Genomic DNA, 24957 nt, shown 5'->3' with positions numbered 1-24957 from the left:
AAACACTTGCGTAGTTGGGCCAGTCCATCGTGGGAGGGGAGTGAGTACACTCAACCAAACTACATTAACGATCTCCTCGATATACCACTTTGTCACAGTTGTGTGTAAACTGTCTTCGGCAGCGTTGTGAACACTTTATTTGAAAACCTACATTCGAAGTGATGACATTGTGTTCTTGATATATTATTCATTCGCTTGATGTCAATGTTTCCGTAAAAACACCTACGTCAGACCCTTCCATGTTCGGATCGTGTGACGTCATCATCTGAGCAACAAGATGGCTCAAGCTACGACGAGTAAGTTCGACTTCAAAATGGAAAAGAGACAACACTCAGGATCACTGAGCAGTCGTTCATCCGAGGACTTTTCCGAGACTAGTTTTGATGGTGAAACGGAAAGCCTAATAGGTTCGGCGACACACCAGTTAGTGTTATACGCTATGACGAAAGGACACACCATTCACAGTGTTACACACATGCCCCCTCACCAACTGTCGGAGTTTCTAAGAGATTTTTATGGTAAGGTTAGGACCAAGCTTGAGGAGGGGCCGGTCAGATCGACTGTCAGTTTGAAGGATATCAGACTCGGTCTACAGAAGTACTTCATGAAGGAGACCGGAATAGACATTATCAAAGACAAAAGTTTTGAAAATGCCAACGCTTGTTATGAGATGGCAGTTCGAATGGGACCACGCAAGTGTCATAGACTCCGAATAGAAATGGATGATTTGAGGAAAATATATTTCAGTGATGCAATGAAAACCGACAACCCCGAAACGCTACAAAATAAGGTGTTTTTCGATGTGAATTTATACATTGTCAACAGAGGAAAAGACTGTATGAGGGCCATGACTAAAAATGATTTTGTAGTGTCGACAGAAGTTGATGGAAGGAAAAGTGTTTGGTTAAAATACCACCCTAAGTTCAACATCAAGGAGATGGGTGGCTACGGTGACGTAGATCACACTGGAACAAGGCTTGGGGAGAAGATGCTTGAAAGGCCAGGTAGGTCACTGTCATTTTCCTCATTGTGATGTCATCGAAGTTAGATATCAATCTTATCACCCACTGGAGCAACCGAGTGTGTGGGAGACTAGTTCACAGCCTACATACTAATATTACATACATAGGTTCAAATGGCTGAGCGATATTGTGTAATAATCACGATATCTTGTGTGACAGCACTATTGAGAAAGAATTCCACCCACATCCCACACCTAGGACATATTGTCATCATTAGTAATAACTAGGTTACATAGGTGGGTGGTTTGAGTGAAACTTTTACCTAACTGTAATCCTGTTTTGTTGTATAGTTGACAACTAGTTGATATAATAATTTCACAAGATCAGAAAAAGTTATGACGCTTTGATTAAACGTGTTATGTACAATTGTGTTCTTTCAGACATACTTAGGAAACATAAGACATATGATGGGAAGGATTTTAATTGATTTTTAAAATCATTCTCACCATACCTTCATATGATATTAACATGATTGATGACCTGTTGTAAATGGCTACCGCCGTATATCCCCCCCCCCAAAGGTATATTTGTATACATTTCCGCTCAATCATTGTAGTCATAAATATTTTTAAGGAGGATATGGTCTTACTGTTATTTCACAGTTGGTATGTAAATGATATGACTGTCTTGCAGGAGACCCTCGTTGCCCAGTAGCATCATTCTTGAGGTACCTGACACATCTCCATCCCATGACTGAAGCGTTCTGGCAACGTCCAAAGCGGAGTGTATCCCAGTCTGATTACGTGTGGTTTGACAATACCCCACTTGGAAACTCCACCCTGAGTAAAATCATGCAGAGGATATCCATATCAGCTGGAGTGAAGGAAAACTACACAAACCACTCGATTCGTCCATCCTACATTCCTCTTATTGAAACAATATGCACAGATGCGTTGAACATTGAGAGGACAGTGCGAGTGCCCAATGTGTTGTCACAAGATGATTCATTTGCGGATGATAATTCGCTAGGAGACAGTTCGTCGCTAGATTCAGAATCCCCAGATGATGATCCAACGGACGAGAGCGTTGTTGGTGAGTATGCTGAAGGTATTGTTGAAGGAAGGACACAATGTCTTAATAACTTAACCAAATACCAGCAATAGAAACCAACATTTTTCGTCAACTAGTCATAACAATGATAACAGATAGCATTCGCCTTAAAAATATCAAATTTCTACTAGTCCTTATGATACCTCTACCATTTGGCAGTTTGGCAAGGACTATAGGAGTATTAGGACCAGAGCCAATTTTTGTCACTGCTTGTCGACCGTTGTCTCTAAGGCTACACCTACCTCCAATACTTGTGTTTCAATAAATCAACATGACAATAGGTCCCACAAAAATGTGTATTTCTTATTTCATTCCATCCAAAAATAGGGCATGTTGGTTGAGAATTATTTTTCTTTGAATCACTGGTTAATATTTTGTTTAAACTCCCTACACACCTACTGACCTACATCTGTAGTATTTTATTTTTTTGTCCCATCATTTATCTGTGTCACTTTAATTTATGTCCCTGGACCTGACCTCATTAGATATTGTAAGCAGATACCTGTTTATCTTTTTGGAATTGATGTTTCATGTCCTGAGTTGAAAACCAGATAAAGACAGTGACCTGCAAAGCATGTATTACCCAAATATTTATTTGATTTGTTTAAATAATCAGCCTCAGATATGAGTTTTTTAGGACAAGTCCAGAAGTTGGTAGCTAAAGTACTCACGGAAATGAAAAAAACCTGTTTTTTCGATCCCAGATTTTAAATAAATGCAGTTAATATACAAAGTATATAAATATTCAAACAACTCAATTAGTACTAATTGGGCCTTGGCACAAATACAGTGTATCGAAGGTTTTTATGTCTTTTTACACGTAGAAGTGTGTAAAAATATGAACAAAAGAGACTATTGTGAAATCCAGACTAGTACTTTTCCAGTTGTTTTGTTATTTCGTATTTACATCTACGTAATGCTTTTTGTCGATTATTAAATCCAGCAAAACAGTATTTTTTCATTTCCATGAGTACTTTAGTCCAGCTTTATTTCTGTCAGTTTTATACAGTTCAGTTTGTAGCATAACTGAACCATTGAGATCTGGTTCAGAGTTATAACCCTCAAATTAGGGCTGGGACGAGCCAAATTTACTACCCAGGTATCCGACCCCCTATTACCCGACCCTACCCGGGTACCCACTGCAGGTCTCAAGTGTTGGGAACAAAATATCTGATTGGGAATTGTTTCACCGCAGCCCTGGCCCAAACTATTTAGATACATGTATCAAACGATCAGATCATGCGTACACGGAAGTTGACTGAAGCTTTATCTTTACTCAAACATATGCAAGTCAAAAGGAATGTATCGTTAGAAAAGAATTGCGAACATTAGCAACTTGTAGTGTAACCACTGAGTTATAGTAAGTTTTTGTCATTAAACAATATATCACATGACTAACCACGGGTTCACTTCCAAACGCTCCATCACTGGTTATGAATCGCTGCTATCATGTTGCGAATCATTGAGATATTAGATAAATAGTAGTATTCATTAAATGGCTGATATTTGGCCCCAAGTCTGCAGCCAATGTCAGTACACAAATTCCCTAATTGGAATTACATTGTTGTAATAGTTGTAACAAATGTTATTGCTTTGAAGAGCTGATTAGTATTTCACAGATAACAGGACCAATAAAAGAGGATTGAAAGGGCTTTAGAGCTTAGTTTTACTCTATTGTATTGAATGCACTGTCAAATACCAATTTAAAAAAAAAAAGAAGTTTTCCCAGTTTGGCTGACAATGGCAGTTAGTTTGGGCTCCTAGATATACATACCCCTGGTGTATATAGGAGGTGCAGACACGGTCATGTTAAAAATATAACATGAACCAAAGTTCATCACACAACTTTTCAGGGGTGATTCTGATTATGATCATGGATTTTCATGATTACAGGCTGTTACGAAAGTTAGCGAATGGTTGCCATGGTTTTGCACGGTGTTGTTATTAACCAGCATGATGGCGATTGTTCCAGGTTTGAGATCAGCCAAGATGAAGGTTTTGGAGTTGATTCGTGGCCTACTTGTAAAGGACATCAAGAAGTTTGCTGACTGGCTGAAAACTGTTCGAGTGGAATACCACCAAGGAGGTAGGCTTAATTTCCATGTCATCCATGTTGTGTTGATGTTACTAATAGGACTCAGGCAAATATTGAATACCAGTTATGTCAAGCATGTGTTTCAATGTTGATCGTTTGGTAAATATGGATGACCACCATGGTCTGAGGTGTTGTCTGTGCGAAGAAGCAAGACCCTGCAAGGTTCCCATCCAATATTTGCTGTGATTTTTTATCTGTCAGCACCATACCCATGTTCTGTGTTTTGCAGAAGTGTTACCAGTTATAACCTGGGTCCCATTCTGCAAAGTAATGGAAGCGTTACGACTGTCGTAAGATCATGTTAAAGTATTGGAGTTACGGTCATCTTAGCGCTACGACTGTCGTAAGCCCATGTTAAAGTATTGGAGTTACGGTCATCTTAGCACTGCGACTGTCGTAAGCCCATGTTAAAGTATTGGAGTTACGGTCATCTTAGCGCTACGACTGTCGTAAGCCCATGTTAAAGTATTGGAGTTCGGTCATCTTAGCGCTACGACTGTCATAAGCCCATGTTAAAGTATTGGAGTTCAGTCATCTTAGCGCTACGACTGTCATAAGCCCATGTTAAAGTATTGGAGTTACAGTCATCTTAGCACTGCGACTGTCATAAGCCAATGTTAAAGTATTTGAGTTCGGTCATCTTAGCGCTACGACTGTCATAAGCCCATGTTAAAGTGTTGGAGTTACAGTCATCTTAGCGCTATGACTGTCATAAGCCCATGTTAAAGTATTGGAGTTCGGTCATCTTAGCACTGCGACTGTCATAAGCCCATGTTAAAGTATTGGAGTTCGGTCATCTTAGCGCTACGACTGTCGTAAGCCCATGTTAAAGTATTGGAGTTAGTCATCTTAGCCCTACGACTGTCATAAGCCCATGTTAAAGTATTGGAGTTCGTTCATCTTAGTGCTACGACTGTCATAAGCCCATGTTAAAGTATTGGAGTTCGGTCATCTTAGCGCTACGACTGTCATAAGCCCATGTTAAAGTATTGGAGTTCGGTCATCTTAGCGCTACGACTGTCGTAAGCCCATGTTAAAGTATTGGAGTTCGGTCATCTTAGCGCTACGAATGTCGTAAGCCAATGTTAAAGTATTGGAGTTACAGTCATCTTAGCGCTAAGATCGCTTTGTGGAACGAGACCCTGGTCTCCTTGTTTTCTCCTCACACTCCACACATTACAGCTTAAATGTGTGCCACCTGTGAAGATCCGGGGTAGAATAGGTTTTCAGCAACCCATGCTTGCCGTAAAAGGCCACTATGCTTGTTGTAAGAGGCGACTAACGGGATCGGGTGGTCAGGTTCACTGGCTTTGTTGATGCATGGCATAGTATCCCAATTGCGCGGATCGATGCTCACGATGTCAATCACTGGATTGTCTGGTCCAGATTCGATTATTTACAGACCGCCGTCATATAGCTGGAATATTGCTGAGTGCGGTGTTAAACAACAAACAAGCAAATCACACACCACACATTACAGGTGATATGTGTTTGCCCATCTTCCCGAGGCAAGTGAATTAACTGACTATAAAAGTTCAGTTTCCACCCTTGCCGAACTAGGCTGGGATTATGGAGTTACATTTAGGCTGTACTAACGAGTCTATGCATAGTCCAATCAAAATCAAAATCCGGTTTGTAAAGTGTCATGCAGATTTCGGTCGACTGCAGGATTTGCAAAGCAGGTGCACCGCTAACTCGTTGTCAACAGATATTTTCTAAATCTTTTCATGTTTTTAATCAAGGTGCTCACGTGATTTGATGCACTTCGCGTTGTAAGACTCGTTTTATCACAATATAGATCTTCTTTATCGATCAGACCGTCTTGACTGGGCGTGACCGTTTTGTTTGAAGCAAATGCAAGTGATACGAGAGGTTGAATCTTATTGGTCAATAGGAGAGGCATAGAAATGACTTAACTCGTAATAGCCACTGGTGGCGCTACGATCGAGCCCAGGAATTCCAGCCTAGTTCGGCAAGGGTGGAAACTGGACTTTTAAAGTCAGATAACTCTCTTGCCTCGGGAGGATGGTGTTTGCCCTGTTGTGATGTAGGTCCCTAGCAACCTATGCTGGTTGTAAGAGGCGATTGGGTGGTCAGACTTAGTGGTTTGGTTGATTGCATGTTGTTGGAACCCGATGGTGTCGATTGTTGTTCACAATATCAATCACTAGATATTCTGGTCCAGGGCTATTATTTACAGGCCACCATCATCATATAGCTAGAATGTTTCTGAGTGTGGTGTTAAAACAAGCAAACATGTTTGTTACAGTGAAAGTTCAAACACTTGTTTAAACATCGTTATCCCTACTTACTCATGAAATTGTTTGAAATATCTTCATACCAGTTTGTGATGTTGATCTGTTGTTTTTTTCAGAGCTGATTGTCTTGTGTAGCCCCGTCGACCAGGAGGAGGTTGCGGTGGAAGGGATGAATGGTCAAGGGGCAGACAACTCTCAGAGCAAAGTCAGTGATCAAGAAATGACCTCAATAAAAGAGAAGTTCAAACAAAACGGACCTGGTAAATTCTCATCCACCAGTTTGGACTCACCCATGCAGAAGAAAAATGAAAAATCAGCACGTAGCGACAAGCAAGACGGTTTATCGTTCATGCAGGGAATTTCCATTAAGCAAGTAGAGTTTGACTCAGTTGGCGGAACCCACTGCTCGTCCAGTGATATCTCCCCGCTGAAGGTGACCATTCCCTCGGCCGATGCACTGCTGGTGTCTGGTCTGAGCGAGAATATGCAGTTGTTGCTACACAAGAAATCCTCGAAGGAGCAGCCCATGCAGGAAAAACTGCCGGACAGAATATTCTACTCCGAGAATGACATGGACGTTGCCGAGATTGCTGCCCTCTTGGGTGCGTGTGACAGTCTTAAAAAGAATCCAGACAAAACAGAATCAACTGTAGCCGAAATCAGTAAGGCTTTGCCGCACGCTGGTACGAGAAGTCCCAACCTAAAAGCTGACTCGATGCCCGAGATGAGGAGTGGTGCGGTTAACATTCAGAACACAATTTCCTTCGGTGGGGAAAACAAGTTGATAACTATCGGTGACAATAAGCAGTCGTCACTGAAACCAGCCAGTCCAGCGTTGAAGAGACAGGCACGGGTGGAGTGTGCTGAGCCGGCTTGTGACGAACCTCTGAAGAAAAGACTTTGTACTAGTGCTAGTGTGCCAGTAGGAGCAGACCATGGAATTGCCTATCCCAACACTACCAACATTCCGAAACCACCGTTGCAGTTCAGACCAGCCTCGTTAGATTCCTCCCCACTTATGAAGAAAAAGAGAGTGCGATTTGGCAGTGGGGTTCAGACTATAACTGTAAAAGCTGAGCCAGTATCATGAGGTATGGAGGTACCGTTTGTTGGGTTTTAATTCTATCACTCGCAAGTGATATTTTGCCTCACGGCAAGTCAGTTTTGCAGTCTTGCTGATACACCAAAGCAACCCTGTATATTGTAAGGGTTTGCAGGTGGAGATGAGCAGAGGGCGACAACTGAGCCCATTTGAGCCGTTACCGTGGAGATGAGAGGAGAATTGTGGGTAAAAGAGCCCATGTGTTCACAGGTGACTTGTGTTCAGAAAGGTCAGTTAGGTTGACACTATGATGACATGCAATTACATCCGGTGATTATGATGTTTAATATGTACATATGAGATATATCATAGAATGTTGTGATATATAATTGTACATGAAGTCACACCTAGATATGGGCTTCTGTTTATCAGTGGTGCATTTGCTAGTGGTGGATTATTGTATGTATAGACTGTGTGTTGTGTAACCACATGATTCATGAAGCTAGCTTTCTCTGCCATACAGATACCAGGTGTCTGAGATGGTACCAATATTTGTCCATTTCAACAGTTTTTTTAATATTGCTAATTATGTTTAAATTTAACAGCAGCATAGTTAAGAAATACATCTGTATAGTGGGTTATTTCTGAATGTTGTTTGTGAAAGGGAGGTAATCCTTGGCACTGTCCATCCTGCACATAACAATATTGTATGGACACAATATTTTGGTAAATGTTTTTATTTTTTGTTCCTTTGATTTTCTGTTGATAATCGTGATGTGTGCTTGAATGAGACCAAGGTTTGTTGTATGATGAGATGTGCTGGCAGAAAAGAAGACAGACCCATCTTATTTTGTTTGTTATGGGTGGAGCATACCAAAAACTTATATATTTTGTTAACTCAAATGTAGACATGATGTAAGTTATGTTTACCATGTTAATATATTTGCAATTTGGTCTTCAAGATATACTTTAGATGCCATTCAATAACTATTTTTAGTGGAGGTTTGACATTTGACATTTTATATGTTAATAATATTGTCCAAATTATCCATATTGATTTGCTTTTTAGAATTCTTAATCAGTTATCAATACTTAATATTTTAGCATGTGTAGTTCAGACATAAGTCATGGGTTACAGATAGGGTGGTTCGTTCACCATGAAGCTGAAATAAATTTCTGCTAATGTTGTCATTCAAGTGTCATGTAAGACAGGATGTAGAAAGTCTTCAAGATGTTTTTGAAACGAATGTTAAAAGTTTTTAATTTGTTAAGTGCGACAAGTTTGGTATTATTTGTTGACCACAATTTCATACAATATTTTTTCAACGTTTCGAACAAGCTTGTCATTTAACAGAACTAACAGTTAGACCAATTCTTATTTATTTGTCTTGGACGGGTTGCTGTGAGCTGAGCATGCTAACCTGTAATATTTACTTATGTCTTGTTTCAATATTTTTCTCTAATAATTATGTGATCAAATTTTGAATTAGCATGCAGTATGAAAGAAAAATCCGTAAATATCGGTAGTCCTGTTTTCTTTTCATTACCATATTTGCCCCCTGAGGACTTGAATCTGTGAATCAATGGGTACAGACACCTTTGCCATGGCGTCGACAGTTTTCAGGAAATGCTCTCACAAGCATTAGAACTCACACGAATCAAATGCTAGAATGTTTTTATTGTAAGAACGGGTGTGTAATTAAATTAGATAGACATTGCAAATAACATAAACCAAAATTTGCAATGTAATGTTTGACTACATGCAGTACGACTTGGTACCATTCTATATGTCCATACTTTCTCTTTATTTATCCTTCAGTGTTTTTTTGTCAGGATGTTGTTGAGGAGTAGCCGTAAGTAATGCTGTACAGATTGTAGACTTGGTCCCCTTATCCAGTTCCTCATTACTTTGATACTATTGTGTATGTCAATAATATCACTATTCAATGCCGACCAAAGCCATAATATCACCAGTTACTCGATTACTTATACTACTCGAAAGAAGTTAAGGACCACCCGATTCTTTCATATTACTAGAGTCAATCTGTCATTGCATTGGGTGGCCCTAAACTTCCATGACAGATTAACTATAGTAATGTGAAAGAATTGGGTGTTCCTTGACTTCTTTTGAGTAGTATATGTGTAGATCAGTCTGACCTTAGTGTGGTCTCTTATGTCTAGCCTATGCATTATATCCATCCCAGTTGGGTAGCCCAGTGGTTTATGTGTTTGCTTACTATGCTGTAGGACCTAGTTTGATTCCCCAGATTGGTGAATGTGGGAAGATTGGTGATGTAGGTTCAAGGTTGACCCTCTGTGATAAGGATGCAGAATGCTTGTATTGGTGTCAACCTGAGTAAAATTCAACTTTACTTTGTGTTCCATAACGTCATTTTTTTTTATATCTTTAGCTATTCTTTGAACACAATTTTGCCTTTAGCATGTTTGGTCCCTCGTTTGCGATTACAGAATAACAAGAACAAAATACTTTAGCTTGAGTTGAAACTGTGTGGACATGTTATTTCATAGCCATTGTGGACATACCAAAAAAAATAAAATTACATTTTTGATACTGATGATAGGGCTGGGACAAGTCCAAATTTACTACCCTTGTACCCACCCCAATATTACCCGACCCTACCCGGGTACCCGCTGTGGGTCTCAAGAGATAGGTACAAATGTCCGGTTGGCAATAGTTTGACCGTAGCCCTGGCAAAATGTATTTAGATACTCATAGAAAAAGATCTAGTCTTGCATACATTGAAGTTGACTGAAGTTTTATCTCTAATTAAACATATAAAGTCAGAAGGAATTGATGCATAGTCAGAAAGAAATTCAAACATTAGTCACTTATAGTGTAACCATGGAAATTAGAGATAATTTTTGCCATTAAACAATATATCACATGACTAACCACGGGCCCGGGTAGTCCGGTGGGTGTCCGGGTCCTACTCAGGAACCACCCGACCCAAGTACCCGAGTTACCTGTCCCAGCCCTAACTAATGATATTATGAAGTTGAATACCGAGGTATGTCGACAGTACTTCCCAGGCTTGTATGCACTTCCATTCTCATTATCTCCCTTATGGAAGAATGTCATGTACACAGGCCTGCGAAGTATTGCTGTGACCAGGGCATTGCAAACAGTTTAACATCCCCATCTATACTCCCAACTCAATTCTAATCCTTTTTACCTCACATGTGCATTAGATGGGCCATTATGGGTCTAATTCTGGCCTTTGTGGGCTGATGTTAGTGATCTTAGCTGTACATATGTCCTAAGTGCTGTATTACCCGGTCATGCAATAGTCGTAACACTAATATTGCGTTGTGGACGTGGCCTAGGCCCAGAGTGTCTGCCATCAGTTTGGGTCCAGTCCACAATGGAATCTTAGTGCTATGGCAGTTGTGGATCTTTGTTACGACTTTCTTTACATAATTTGGGTACAACTACAGAATACTGGATACACATCCACTGTGTTTATTTAAAAAAAATAAGAAGCTTAAATAAGGAGTAAGAAATATTACTTGAAAATAGAAGTTCCATAATGGCTTACAGCAACCTCATCAGTGACATCCATTTCATGAACTTTGGTAACTGAAGATGACATTTACTTAAGATTGCATTTATTTTAAGTTGTTGTATGTGTGTTAATTTAGCGAGAGGACCAAACATGGTGGCGAAAAATAAGTAGAAACAGTTACTAAGGAAGGATCTCGTTCACATTCCTCACCAATGTGGCGGAAGGTGCCAAGTATTCTGTATTCTAGCCATAATTGCTTTTATGAAGTGAAGCCAAGGTGTCCATTGACAACCAGGGTCTCGAGATTCTGCCTTCTATATCTAGGTGGTGTCATTGACATGTATAAACAGGGCACCCTCTGAAATAACTCTCTTATTGTTAGTTGAACTTCCCAGTGATGAGGCTAGACTTGGGTCAGATTGATGTCTCTGTTCAGCAGATGGCACACACAGCAGACGTCAACTCCACGCATCTTGTCTTGTCAACAACTGAATATGTTTACAGTGTTTCAACTTGCAGTCTTGTCTGGCCATTTTGTTTATCACGGCAGAAGTCAAACCAGTTGATCATGACCATTTTTGAGTTGTATTTATTTCAGTCAGTCTGAAATAGGTATGGCAACTTTGTTCATTGAAATCCATGAATTTTAATCATCTCTTTACAAGTTACTCATATTAAGATGTTTGATTGCAAACAAAAGTTCTTCTTCCTGGTTCTCTGAAATATTTGGGTATCATCTATGTCCCAGTGGAACAAAGGCATATTAGACTAACATATTGACATTTGTGACCTATTAAAGTTGGTTTGATCATGTTGATGGTCATAAGAAAGTGTTAAAGCATGACGACCATCTGTAGTGCAAGAGTCGTTGTGAGTGTCCTGTTTTCAAGACAGTCTTTCGTGGCACACGTTATCATTGTGTTTAGGAAAAAGGCAATTTGTGTAGGAAAAGGTACAGGGTCTTCGGAAATCAAGTAGCCAGATACAGGCGTCACAAACAAACCTGTACTGGTTCTGTGGCTGCAACAAAAGATTCATAATTGTTCGGGGGTATCGATAGGACTAATATAATTACACAAACTGAGAAAGTTTTCAAATATGATAAGTGATGCGTTGTTGATCTAGATGGGAAAGGAAGATTCCAAGTTTTGCAGTGATACCCCATACATCTTGCTATACATCAGGGAGACCTGTTCCACATTTGGACACCAGAAACTGCTTGTGTGGAAAGCAGGGGATCTGGACTAGCAAGGTTTCACTGTACGTGATGACCATCATGGCTAGTTGACTCTCACTTCTCAACTATTATGAATAACATATAATACAGAAAATGGTTTGTTAGGTGTACAGTTTGGTTGGGAAAATTACGGGACTTCTAGGTATAACATGCAGGTGAAGTTGGTGTTCATATGCTCTTTGTTTCACTGGGGACTGATGAGAAAACAAGCTGGGCCAGTGTGGTTCAAAGCTGTTGGACCGAGTCCTCTCATTCAATACTTTTTCAGTTGTTACAAATAAACAATTTCTTTATAAATCTTGACCTTTTTTGTTGTGTTTTGATATTCAGGTATCAGACCATCAAGGCGATATGCGACATTGGAACTATTTTCCATTTCACAATTCTTCCTTTCATTTGAGGTACATATATTTTGCCTCAAAAGTACATTGCCTTCTGGTGTTTGTTTGTTTGTTGTTTAACGCTGCACTCAGCAATATTCCAGCTATTGACGGCGGTCTGTAAATAATTGAGTCTGGAACAGACAATCAAGTGATTGACATTATGAGCATCGATCTACGCAAATGGAATACCATGACATGCATCAACCAAGTCAGCGAGCCTGACCACCCGATCCTGTTAGTCGACTCTTACGATAAGCATGGGTTGCTGAAGACCTATTCTAACCCAGATTTTCATGAGTCCTAGCGTGGCCCAGTGATCCAGGGAAACACAATTACCTGTTCAGAATTGCCTCTTACTGGACTGGGATCTGCAGATTGTGAGTTCGAATCATAGTGAGTGAGTGAGTATGGTTTTACACCGGTTTTAGCAATATTCCAGCAATATCACGGTGGGGAACACCAGAAATGGCCTTACTCATTGTACCCATGTCGGGAATCGAACCTGGGTCTTTGGCGTGACGAGTGAACGCTTTAACGACAAGGCCACCCCACAGATTGGTCTGTCAAGTATACCAGTACACATTGGTTTCACCACAGTTCTACGTGTGTTGATTTAGGAGGCTTTCATCTCACATTCACCCAGATAGAACTACTAGCACCACAGCTTGTTTTTTTTAATAATAATTACATTTATAATGTACCAAATTCCATTCACCAAGTGAATGCTCATAGCGCTACATTATTTTTTTTTCCCCAGTCAATGGTTCAGTGTGCACTCGATTTCCAGTCTCAGCTCCCTGGGGAGTATACAACCCAAGCTACCTGCAAGGTGCTAGAAGGTTAACAGTAAGAATAAAATCTCATCCTACCGGGTACCCATTCACTGCCAGGTGAAAAGAGGCATATTACGAACAAAGCCACTTGTTTAAGGTGACACCACATGTGCTTCGGCGTGTGTCCAGCTGACATGCACGGTTACTAATGCAACTACTCTCCGCAACCAGTGTTACTTAGCTTTACCCGACTTGTGACCTGTGTGCTGTGCACAGGACCACGCCACGATAAAAAGTCATGACAAGTCATGACAACTTGTACCCATGTAGGGAATCAAACCCAGAATGTTTGAATGACAAGTGAATGCTCAAACCACTGGACACATAGCCTGACACAAAATTTATTTGTTTGTTGTTTAACGCCCACTCAGCAATATTCCAGCTACATGACCACGGTCTGTAAATGAACGAGTCTTGACCAGACAATCCAGTGATCGACATCATGAGCATACGGCAAGCATGGGTTGCTGAAGACCTATTCTATCCCGGCTCTTCACGGTTCCTGACACAAAGGTGAAAGAAACACTAAACAATGAACCCATTACTACCAAAACCAACAATTCTTTATTTTTTGTGCTGAACAATAAACATCTTGGGTATATGGCAAGATATCTATTACCCTCTCCCAGTAATTTAATCTGCTGTGTTTATAAAAAAAAGATGTTTTTTTTAGTTCAATATATGTCCATAACCGGTAGCTGTGATATACAAAATGTACATATACAATAACAACAACACTTTATAAACAAGTCATGTACCTTGTCAGAACAAATAAGTTCACAGATCTACTGATGACAAAACATAACATTTTTTTAAAGACACATATGCAAAGCTATCTTTGTGACCATTAGGAGGAATTATCACACTGTTCACAACACCAAGTGTTTGAAGAAAAAACATGGAAAAGAGATTTCAGACAAAACATAGCAACACTTTTGGTGAACTTAGATATTCTTAAAAATCATTGTACAGTTGACGATATATCAAAGAAGCAGTACATCACTATCATCAGTGAGATACTGTTTAGCTTCTCACAACCATACTAAGGACTGAGAATAAATATGACACTATCAATGTCAAGTTTGAAATAACATCCGGGCACACTACACGTGTGCTTCGCAAATTGTACTCAGTATGTACAGAAACCACCGCCTCTTATCGTATAAGCAATATCTCACTGACGATTCAGATCAACTGCTTATTGTTATCAACTACATAACAGCCACCAATAATAATAATAATAATAATAACAATAATATCTAATATCAGTTTTAGCATCGTATGTCACTGGTGACTTGCTGTAAGTCAGATATGTATCATATAGCATAAACAAAATTATCTGCTAACAAGCCAAGTACCAAATTAAGCAAAGCAAATATGACAGCCGCATAAACAACACATTTTTCATTGTTAACCAAAATACTTGAAAAGCAGTCAATATCATTTTGAAGACCTTTATCAAACCGAAATAAACAACCTAAAAACTTTCAACTTTAACAAATGAGATCCTATTAAACAACACTACTGAAAAAAAGAAAGTTAAGGACCACTCGATTCTTTCATATTACTATACATGATGTAGTTACCGGTAATTTGTCATGCCATTAACTACAGTATTAGGAAGAAATTGGTGGTCCTTAACATTGTTTTAGTAGTATCAATGGCAGACTTTCTGCTCTGGATGGAATATCAATCCCTCCTTACATCCCTCAATACATCCATGATCATTCAATCCTCGCCGTAGATAAACATCCTGGACCCACTGGCTACAAAGTTGTTTTGAACTGAATTTAAAAGATGCTGCTAAAAATAGCCGACCAGCCGATATACTCATGAAAAATGAGGTGAGGTGTCGCATCCAAGATTATTGCACTTATATAGCGACGTAGATGCACGTGTGTGTGTGTGTGTGTGTGTGTGTGTGTGTGTGTGTGTGTGTGTGTGGCTGCTTGTACTAGTCCGGACTGATGCCAATTTAAAGTGCTAGCCCACAGAGGTAGCATACCACAGTTTAACATTGATACCCCGATTTAGACACCGCATACTGACTCTGAGCCAACCAGTCCTTGTTTCAGTCCCTTAATGCCAAGTGCCAGACAGGGTAACAACAAGTACCATATTTTAACGTCTTTTGGTATGACGCAGCCGGGGTTCGAACCCCGGACCTTCCGCTCTCCGGGCGGACGCTCTACCACTAGACCACAGAGGCAGTCGTAAGGTGATAAGTGAGATGGCAATGTGTCATTTCCAAAACAAAGCTTTGTGGTAAATGGGTCCAGGGGTTTTAGCACAACAGAATGGAGATTTAATAACATGGATTAGGGAGGATCCCCTCGATGGTAACATGTTGCCCGTCTGGTTTAGTTCTTGATGCAGAATTGTCCTCTCAAGTAGGTAGTTTGAACAGTGTCTTTGGCTTTATTAAGTAACTTGCGCCCTCCATAATGTAATCATATTCTAACAGACCGTCATGGAAGCTATACTATAAAACTATTTAACGAACACAGGTATATATGTGAACTAATGGATACTACAACCTTTAGTCATGACAGACAAAAGAATATAGCATCACTGTTATTAAGTAAATTGATACAACAGATCACTGATGTAATAGAATATTTTCTGTGTTTCTTTAGATCTTGTTATAAACTTTAGTACCTATGATAATGGCTCAAAGAAAACTAGAATGAGTAATTAAGTTGATGTTTAAATGCTGCTTTGAAGAATATATTAGTCAGTTTGACGTGGAAGGAAAGCCCAAAGTGGTGCAGGTCTCAGACATATTCCACCTCAGTCCAACCTACCACCACTGGCATGGTGCTGAGAAACCAAGAAACATGATAAGGATGAATCTAGGGATTTGAACCCATGATTCCTGGGCCTCAAGGGACACAACTCTGCACAGTAAATTGCTGTGCCTGAGATGACGGGGCTAAAGGAAACTAGAGTTTCCAATCAAACCTCTAAGTAGTAGGTGCCTTAACATTTTTACAAATTTGTAATTAAGAAAATGTTAATGCCACAAGAAAAATCAGAACCCTATTGTGGTGCTTCACATTTCAGCAGTCTGCTATTTGGTCTCTGATAAGAAACATTTTTTCACAATTAAAATAAATTTTCTACTTAAAAACACAAACCATATACTTTTCATCTCAGCAACATCAACGAATCTAGATCCATTCATAATTTTTATGGTGCTTAACACCCTGCAACTGTTGGGAGTTTCATCCCTGTTGCAAAATGTGACTAAATGGAGGCCAGGGGACCAGAGAGGGTGGACAGAGGGAAATGCCACAAGCACACTTGGACCTTTAGGTCATGGCATGCTAAATGTTATTTAGAACATGATTTCTTTCACATAACAGTGATTGAGGAATTGTTCCACATGACAAAGCTGAAAGATTTCTGAAAATAACAATACAGACAATTAATTAGCTGGAAAGTAAACATCCATTCAATTACAGTCAAATCCTGTTAATCCCACATAGTTGGTTGCATATGATTATGTTGGATTAACGAGTATGTCAGATAAATGAAATTAAGTAGTATCAATGTTCGTTAAAAGCATGGTCTGGAATGGAAGTTTGAAGTTTGAAACTGGTACCGCAAAGCTTAAGACATGTCTCGCATCAAAACACGGGCTGTGTACTCGCGGGCAGATGACGTACGCTGATCACTGTGTCGGATTAACGAGACTGATTAATGAGTGATTTCGGTAATTCGTTGCAAATTAGGTGTGTCGGAGTCAGAGTGCGAGACTGTCGGATTAACAGGTCTAAATAGCACTGATTTAATTGGTTCCAATCATTAGTGTCGGCTAAAGCTGATTGTCAAATTAACGAGATTTGACTGTATTTGTGACATTCAGTAAAGATAACGTCACAACAACATAATTTTCTGACTGAGACTTCTCAACAGGCCATTGCAGGCGTGGCCAACTTGCACATATTGATCTTAACGTTACAAGAATCTTACTTCTTTACACAGACCTACAGAAGCCGCTGTGTGCAAGCTGCCCTGTGTCAGGGACCGGTCATTTATTATACTGGGGGTTAGTCACAATGAGAGGGTTATGAAAAATATTACACATATGTGGGAGGATCATGAAAGAAATGTACAAGGACATGGGGAGGGTCATCCAAAAATATGACAAGCATCAGGGGAAGGTCATTATTTTCAGTACATTAGTACATAAAAAAAACCCTGCAATAAATGAACTGTCCCTTATTACTCTAAAGTAACATAGCACTAGACTACTTAGTATCATAAAGCACTGGTACCAGGGTCAAACAGTTCATGTTACTATGAGGTATTAAACAGTAATCAAATAGGTTTCAAGTAAGCACCAAAAACTGACTAGAATGTAAAACATGGCAACAAGGCTTGAATGTAAGTTGGAGAGAATCACCCAAATGACATTAAGTAGGTGAGGCGATGAACCTATACAGGGACATATTTCAAAAGAAATGTTTGCATAACATACAAAAACTGAAGCAGCCCCACAACCTGCTTATATTTTGAATGGCCTAAATTTCAGTTGTTCACCATACATACTGTATCAAATTTCAAAGCAATTGTTGAAATAACCTTGAATGACCTTGACCTTTTAAAGGTCAAGGTCACATTCAAGGTTATGTCAATACATGATATGATACATCGAGTAAATTCTTTTCAGAAAAGGGTCGAAACAAATATTTGGTATGTAATTAAACTTTGAAATCCATTGCAAACTAAGGGCATAGCGGCAAAATAATTTGTATGACAAGTTTGGTCAAATGAATATAATCACATAACCATTAAATACAAGAGACCACCTAAACTACACAGCAAAAGTCAGAGCCACTTAATTTGACTTACTGATGACCCTGACCTTAAACCTTAGTTTGAGACGGTGCCCCACGGAAGACAAAGTTGCATTCATCTTCAGTGAATACATCGTGAATTATTGTGTAAAGTGTTTGGAGTACCAGGAGAGTATATCAGTTCTTTGATGTCAGAAATGAGTATGCACACAATTATCAACAGCTTTTTAGGACATTCAGCAAATACAACATCACTGAGGTGTTCAGCGTTATAATCAATATGGCACATGCCAATTAAAATAGGTCACGGTGACCTAAAGCACTGTCGGCAATGCTAAAAAAATGCTTTTCTGGCTTCATTGAATTCATACAAATCACAGGGCTATGAAAATAGCATATATCAAATAACACAAACCTACCTAATCTAGCCTATTCTAACTGACACTGATTAGCCTAAATGGTACTTTTTCAGGTAAAATGATTATAAACTTATTTTTGTGTTGTCATGCATGTATGAAACAGCCTATAGTCAGAGGTAATTACCTAACACCTGTCCAGAGGTGACGACCTCACACCGGCATGTGCATTCACAAAGACAACATTATCATGCACATATTTCTACAGTTCGCTTCAGACTTGCTATTTTCGTTCAAATTCTTCTGTAAAATTGTTGATAGGACTTTTTGTGGCTGACATACTTCAAACCTCAGGTAGGGAGATCAGTAGTTACTCGAAATTTTAATAGCAACAGTCTGTGAAACATTCTATCTTGTTTAAATAGGCAAAAAGCATTTTTCTAGCATTTCTGACACTACTAGAAAACTTGAATTATGTATATCTAACAAAATATCTTCAGACTAAAGTCAAGTAATAAAACAAGCACACCTCCTTTACAAATGACCTTCAAAGGAAACTTTGATAAGTATGTCAATTGTATTCCAAAGGTTGGTGGGAGATACACAGATACTGATATCCTTTACGGGGCCTCATTTTATCCCTGTTAGGGCCTCTGCTCCTGAAATAATTCAGCGATGAAATTTGGATTAAAAAAATCCTTAAATCTTAGGCAGCCCTGTAGGGATGGGGTTTCCTGCAACAGGTAACCAGTGCAAAAATGGAGGTTGTCAGAATGTTACATTTCGTTAGTCCCTACCACAACAATAACAGACATGAAATCAACCTCTTAACGATGGTTGAATTCACTGCTGTATCCCTTCATCACAATAATGCATGACATGGTTGGCTATATATTTCGAAACAAACATTAGGAACTCAACCATCTTGTCTGCATTAACATCAACCCATGGAGGTGAAAATCCCCAGTTACAAAAAAAATACAATGATTCTTCTTTGAAGAACATAATATGAACAAAAAATGGAATTCTGTGAAATACCAGAAAAACTTGTGTCTGAATTGGGAAGTTGATACTATAAAAGGAATCACTGTACTCCTGACAGGATTTCCACCTGAGCTAAAATGGAAAGAATTATCATAAATGGCCTGAAAATTATCAGGCAAAGTGTGGCCCACAAACTTGACAATGCCCTTATGTTGCCTAATGATGGCCATTATCAATAACACTGTCGGAATGACCTTCACAGCTTATCTGCATACTAACGTAAACAAATATGGTGTCGGTATCGGAACAGTTCTGTGCCTCACGTGACTGACTGAGCGCCTCACAGGTCAACTAATCATATATGGGTCAATGAGGTCCCATGCAAATATTTTGGAGGAAACAGTAGCAACCTTGATGGGTAAACACTAGCCAGAATGCCAGTGGAGGGTAAAGCGAACACTTCTGTGAAGTACCGCGTTCACTCATTATTCTGATACTCTAAACTTCCTTGCAGATGACAGTATCAATCATTGCACTGTCAATCATTCCCACATTAATTCCAAACTCCATCAAACACTGAAAATTTATTTTCGATTAGCTTACCAAACTGTTCACTGATGTAGGTGGAATCGAAGGCCAAAGTCGAATGACGTCATGTGACTTACTTATAAAAATAGAGATGTAATGCAGTGTTGAGGCATGATGTTGGTTTGGGATTATCAACATGGGGACAAATTCTTTCCATTTTAGCTATAATATCAGTAACACTAATGTCTAGGGCCTTGTCATTAGCATGACTGTTAACAACCCCCTTGTGGCAACCCGTTATCAAGCTCTCTTTCAAAACATCACTGTATCAGGTGACACAACATGATCTAGGGGAGATAATTCAGCATAGCTTATGAACAAAATATGACCTGTTAATTCAAGACCATGCTATCTACAGTAGCAGATAGAGTTTCTAGACTAATAATTAGTCCCAGAAATAAAGTTATCTTAATTAAAAAAATATATCTACAAAATAAAAAAATACAATCGAAATGGAGCCCAGAAAAAAGCTTAATTTCTGAGGCAATCTAGACTTGCCAAATATTCTAGACTTGGGTTGGATTCATTTTCTAATTTATTCTCTAGGCGACAGACTAACAGATTCCATGATAAAGGACAACAGTGCTTGCTTGAATAACAAGAATCTATGAAATCAAGAATATATTTTAGACTATTTTTTTTACAAAAATATATACTTTTAAGGCATCTGCCCATTAATATTCATTTCAAAGCTGACAAACTGTTAGACACATATATAAGCTACAGTAGTCTTAGTTCTCAGGTTAGTCTGCATCAAGCAAACATCATTCTATGAGGACTCTGATACTTATGGCATATTTGGTGTCACAACAATAACAGAAAAATGCCTGTGTCAACTTACTTAGGGGTATGTGTATCAATTTGGAATCCTTTTCAGTTTTTTTAGAAGATACTGTATACAGTAAACTACGGCTATAACGAACTCGCTTATAACGAACTGACCGATATAATGAACTTACTCGTTAGCCCCGGCCATGTGATGCATATATGCTGTATATATGCTTATAACGAACTACGGTTATTATCAACTAAAATGGGTGGTCCATTTGAGTTCGTTATAACCGTAGTTTACTGTAGTATCACCCAATGGCAAATTGAAATACACAGATGAAAACATAACCTGGCCATTAGTTTTGATAACCATTATGACGTGGTGATCTGTATGAAAAACAGATTTGCGGGATCCTTGCAAAATTTCACAGTCAAACTCCTGATGTAATTTCTTCAACATAGTGTGTGGGTGGTTGAGAGTCCATTTAATCAAATCTTACTTCAAATTTAAATTTGGCAGGAATTGGAAAATTATGTTCAGTTTTTATTGACTCTTCCACAGCATTCCTAGTGCAGCCATCATTTATAGTGATTAACATGACAATCATCAGCTCTAACGTCCTTCTGTATATACTAGTCAAAAGAAGTTAAAGAACACCATTTTTTAATATGACCGTAGTTAATCTTTCATGGCTAGTGAAAGGCCAGCTCACTAGTCACTGCATTAATCTAGGTGGGTGGTCAGATCATGACAATGTTTCAGTAGTTGACAGTGAACGTTTCAGGCTCTAAAGGCGTTAACACTGAAACAATAAGTACAGTTGTACAACTGTTTGTATCAATAAAATATATAGCAATAAACCAGATCTCAGTCAAACTTTGTTAATCATGTGACATTAAGCTACCCAGACACCAGACGTGATGGGAAAAAATTGTGAAATTTGTGAAGCAATGAAGAGACAATTCACAGGACGAGATATAGTTTAGTAAACAAAATATAATAAAAGTAGCTTAGTTGATGACAACTGATAAAGATGCCATTTGTCTGCCATCATTACAGAGTGATGAAACACTGCTTCACAGACTTGTCAGTCATAAATACAGATGCAAGAATACAGGTTTGTCCACAACAAGTGTGTACCATAAATTATATTTGAGTAGCAACAGACAATGTGTTTAGCAACCAAAATGCTGATTTGAAAACACAAAAGTACAAACATGTCATATATCTAAATAAATACAATTTGGGAAATATTCTGATTAAATTTGTAGAAAAATATTCTTAGGAGTACACACATATCCATGATATGAATCTTTATGTTTTTTCTTCTGATATAGGAATTTATGAAACGTTTTGCCATATTTTCAAATTCTTTCATGTAATACCATAAAGCCTTGTCAAATAGGCTTTTCAAAATGGTATTTTCTTGTGTCTTGTACTGATACAAAAATGTCATCACATGATTTTCAAATTATAAACATGTATCACAACATCATAAGGAAAGACTTTACAAGAATTGCCTTAAGGGTTCCACCTATGTTTTGAATACTGTATTCAACGTAATAAGCGTCCCGCTCTAATAAGCGTCCACGGCGATATTTGCTAATATATTCACTAGTGAACAATCCCAATTAGCACCCCTTCCAATTGATCAATGTACACAAGACTTATTTATTCACACTATAATACACACTTGTGTGTTATATGCACCCTTAATTATGGGGAATTTAATTCCAGAAAAATATATCTGTCGTACATAAACATTTCAGCAATAAACCACAAAATTTATCTTTCAACTCTATTTTTTTCACCAAAATAATATTCTAATAAGAGCCCCCTATTCCTAATTGCGCCCTGGGCGCTTATTACGTCAAATACATATAATTGGGTCATGGCACTGTAGCTCGCCTGGTCAAGTTTCATTGTCAACAAAGACAGCCACTTATTAGTAGTCAGCACTGATATTCATATAAACACCGAAAAAAAACCCCTAAAATCTAATGATTTGAACAAATTCTGAGTCACACATCTTCCCGAGGCAAGGGAGGTAACTGACTGTTAAAGTCATGTTTCCACCCTTGCTGAACAAGGCTGCAATTATGGAGTTATATTTTGGCTGGATTAATGATTCTATGTATAGTCCAATCAAAATCGTGTTACGAACTCAACATCTGGTTTCATAAACATGGATTTCAACATGCAGATTTTGGTCGACTGCAGGATTTGCAAAAGATATATACTGTCACCGGGCGTCAATGGATATTTTCCAAATCTTTTCATGGTTTTTTAATTAAGGTCCTCAAGTGATTTGATGCTCTTTGCGAGGTAGGACCTGTTCTATTACAATATATATCTTGATCATCGGTCATAACGTCTTAACTGGGCGCCGCCATTTTGTTTGAAGCAAATGCAAGTGATATGAGATAAGGAATCTGATTGGCCAAAAGGAGGGGCACAGAAGGAACATATCTCATCATATCCACTGGTGGCACTCAATCGAGCCCAGGAATTCCAGTCTTGTTCTGGTGAAAACTGGTCTTTTAGAGTCAGTTAACTCCCTTTGCCTCGGGAAGATGGAGTAAGGCAGTGAGTAAGTATGGTTTAACGCCGCTTTTAGCAATATTCCAGCAATATCACGGCGCGGGACACCACAAATGGGCTTCACACATTGTACCCATGTCGGGAATCAAACCCGGGTCTTAGGCGAGTGAACGCTTTAACCACTAGGCTACCCGACCGCCCCTCGGGAAGATGGAAGTCACAGGGGCAGCTCTGTCAGTCTGGCAATTTCAGAGATGTGTAAAAAGCCAAATATGCATTTTGAGAGAATATAGGAGTGCAAAGGTCAAATAAAGCTCAAAATTCATAATCATAAAGAATATATATTTGAGCCCCACCAAGATAGGCGGAGTAATAGACATGAGATTTTTCAACTTTCAGTATGGTCAAAGTGCAAAGATCAAATTAAGGTAAAAAATTAAATACTGAAAAAAGCAGAACATATATTTGAGCCCCACTACTATTTCTACCTACACATGTAGCAAATTTCGACACATTATGATCAAAATGGCTGAGTAATGGCCTAAAATACTTTTTTATATATGGCCGTCCCATTGAAAATCAGATTCGAACCTCTTGCATAAATTGGTGCGTCATCATTGGTGGGAACAAGTGCGTGCAGCTTAAGCTATGGCCTAGTGGTTGAGGGGATGTTCACGATGCACGATGGACAAACAGGCCACTATCTAGGCTCACTTGACTTTCAGCCAGGTGAGCTAAAAATATACTGAAATATTTTCCTTAGTTCTTTTTTCCCCCACAGTACCAACCCAGATTTTTTACAAACACAGCAGTGTAGAAGTGGTATCTAACTGGCAAGTAGCTATTATCATAATAGGTTTCGTTTCATCAATGTTTGAGAACTGCTTGATGTCTGACAGCAAATTTTACTCAGTGTTCCCGTTGGCTTTTGAAACTGCCAGTCCTTGTGGACTGTCAACTCTAAAAATTACCAGTCCCCCCTAATTTTTACCAGTCCCAACTTTCAACAAATAAAGTAACGTAGGAAAATTATTTGTTTTTAATTCTCTCAACATCATGTTCAGTGCAAAGATGTCATCTCTGAAGTAACTTAGATCTGTACGTCATTCACACAAACTTCAGTCACTATTTTCTCTTCTTTTTTTTTAATATTTCGAGACGAAGTCGCTACAAATGGATATTTAACCTAGAAATAGACAAGGGGGAACCCTGATGGTAACAAACAGAATGTACTTGTATGAATATCACCGTTGTTTTGTTCAACAACAAAGATTTATATGGTATTTTATTTACTGGCCCACAGGGACTGGCAGTCCCATGAATTACCAGTCCAAGCCTAATTTTAAAGGGTTTTAAACTGGTAATTACCGGTATACGGGAACGCTGTTACTTGATAAGCACCCCTGTTTAGTCAGTCTTTGTAAGTGCCAAGAGCACTTATTTTGGTAGTTGTACAAAGTGACCTATCAG

At 38.9% G+C, this 24957-nt stretch overlaps 1 protein-coding gene across 1 annotated transcript; it reads left to right on the top strand.

Annotated features, from left to right (window-relative positions):
* Window positions 1-37: 37 nt before the first annotated feature.
* On the top strand, window positions 38-12529 carry LOC139473581 (uncharacterized). The gene is made up of 4 exons (XM_071256236.1): window positions 38-1004; window positions 1656-2054; window positions 4045-4158; window positions 6542-12529. Exons 1-4 carry the CDS (start codon window positions 278-280, stop codon window positions 7513-7515), a joined length of 2214 nt encoding a protein of 737 aa, XP_071112337.1. The 5' UTR covers window positions 38-277; the 3' UTR covers window positions 7516-12529.
* The last annotated feature ends 12428 nt before the right edge of the window (window positions 12530-24957 follow it).

The sequence above is a fragment of the Haliotis cracherodii genome, unplaced genomic scaffold, assembly GCF_022045235.1.
Source record: "Haliotis cracherodii isolate W230 unplaced genomic scaffold, xgHalCrac1.p SCAF_3, whole genome shotgun sequence".
NCBI lineage: Eukaryota > Metazoa > Mollusca > Gastropoda > Lepetellida > Haliotidae > Haliotis > Haliotis cracherodii.
This window is presented reverse-complemented; position numbering and strand designations above follow the sequence as displayed.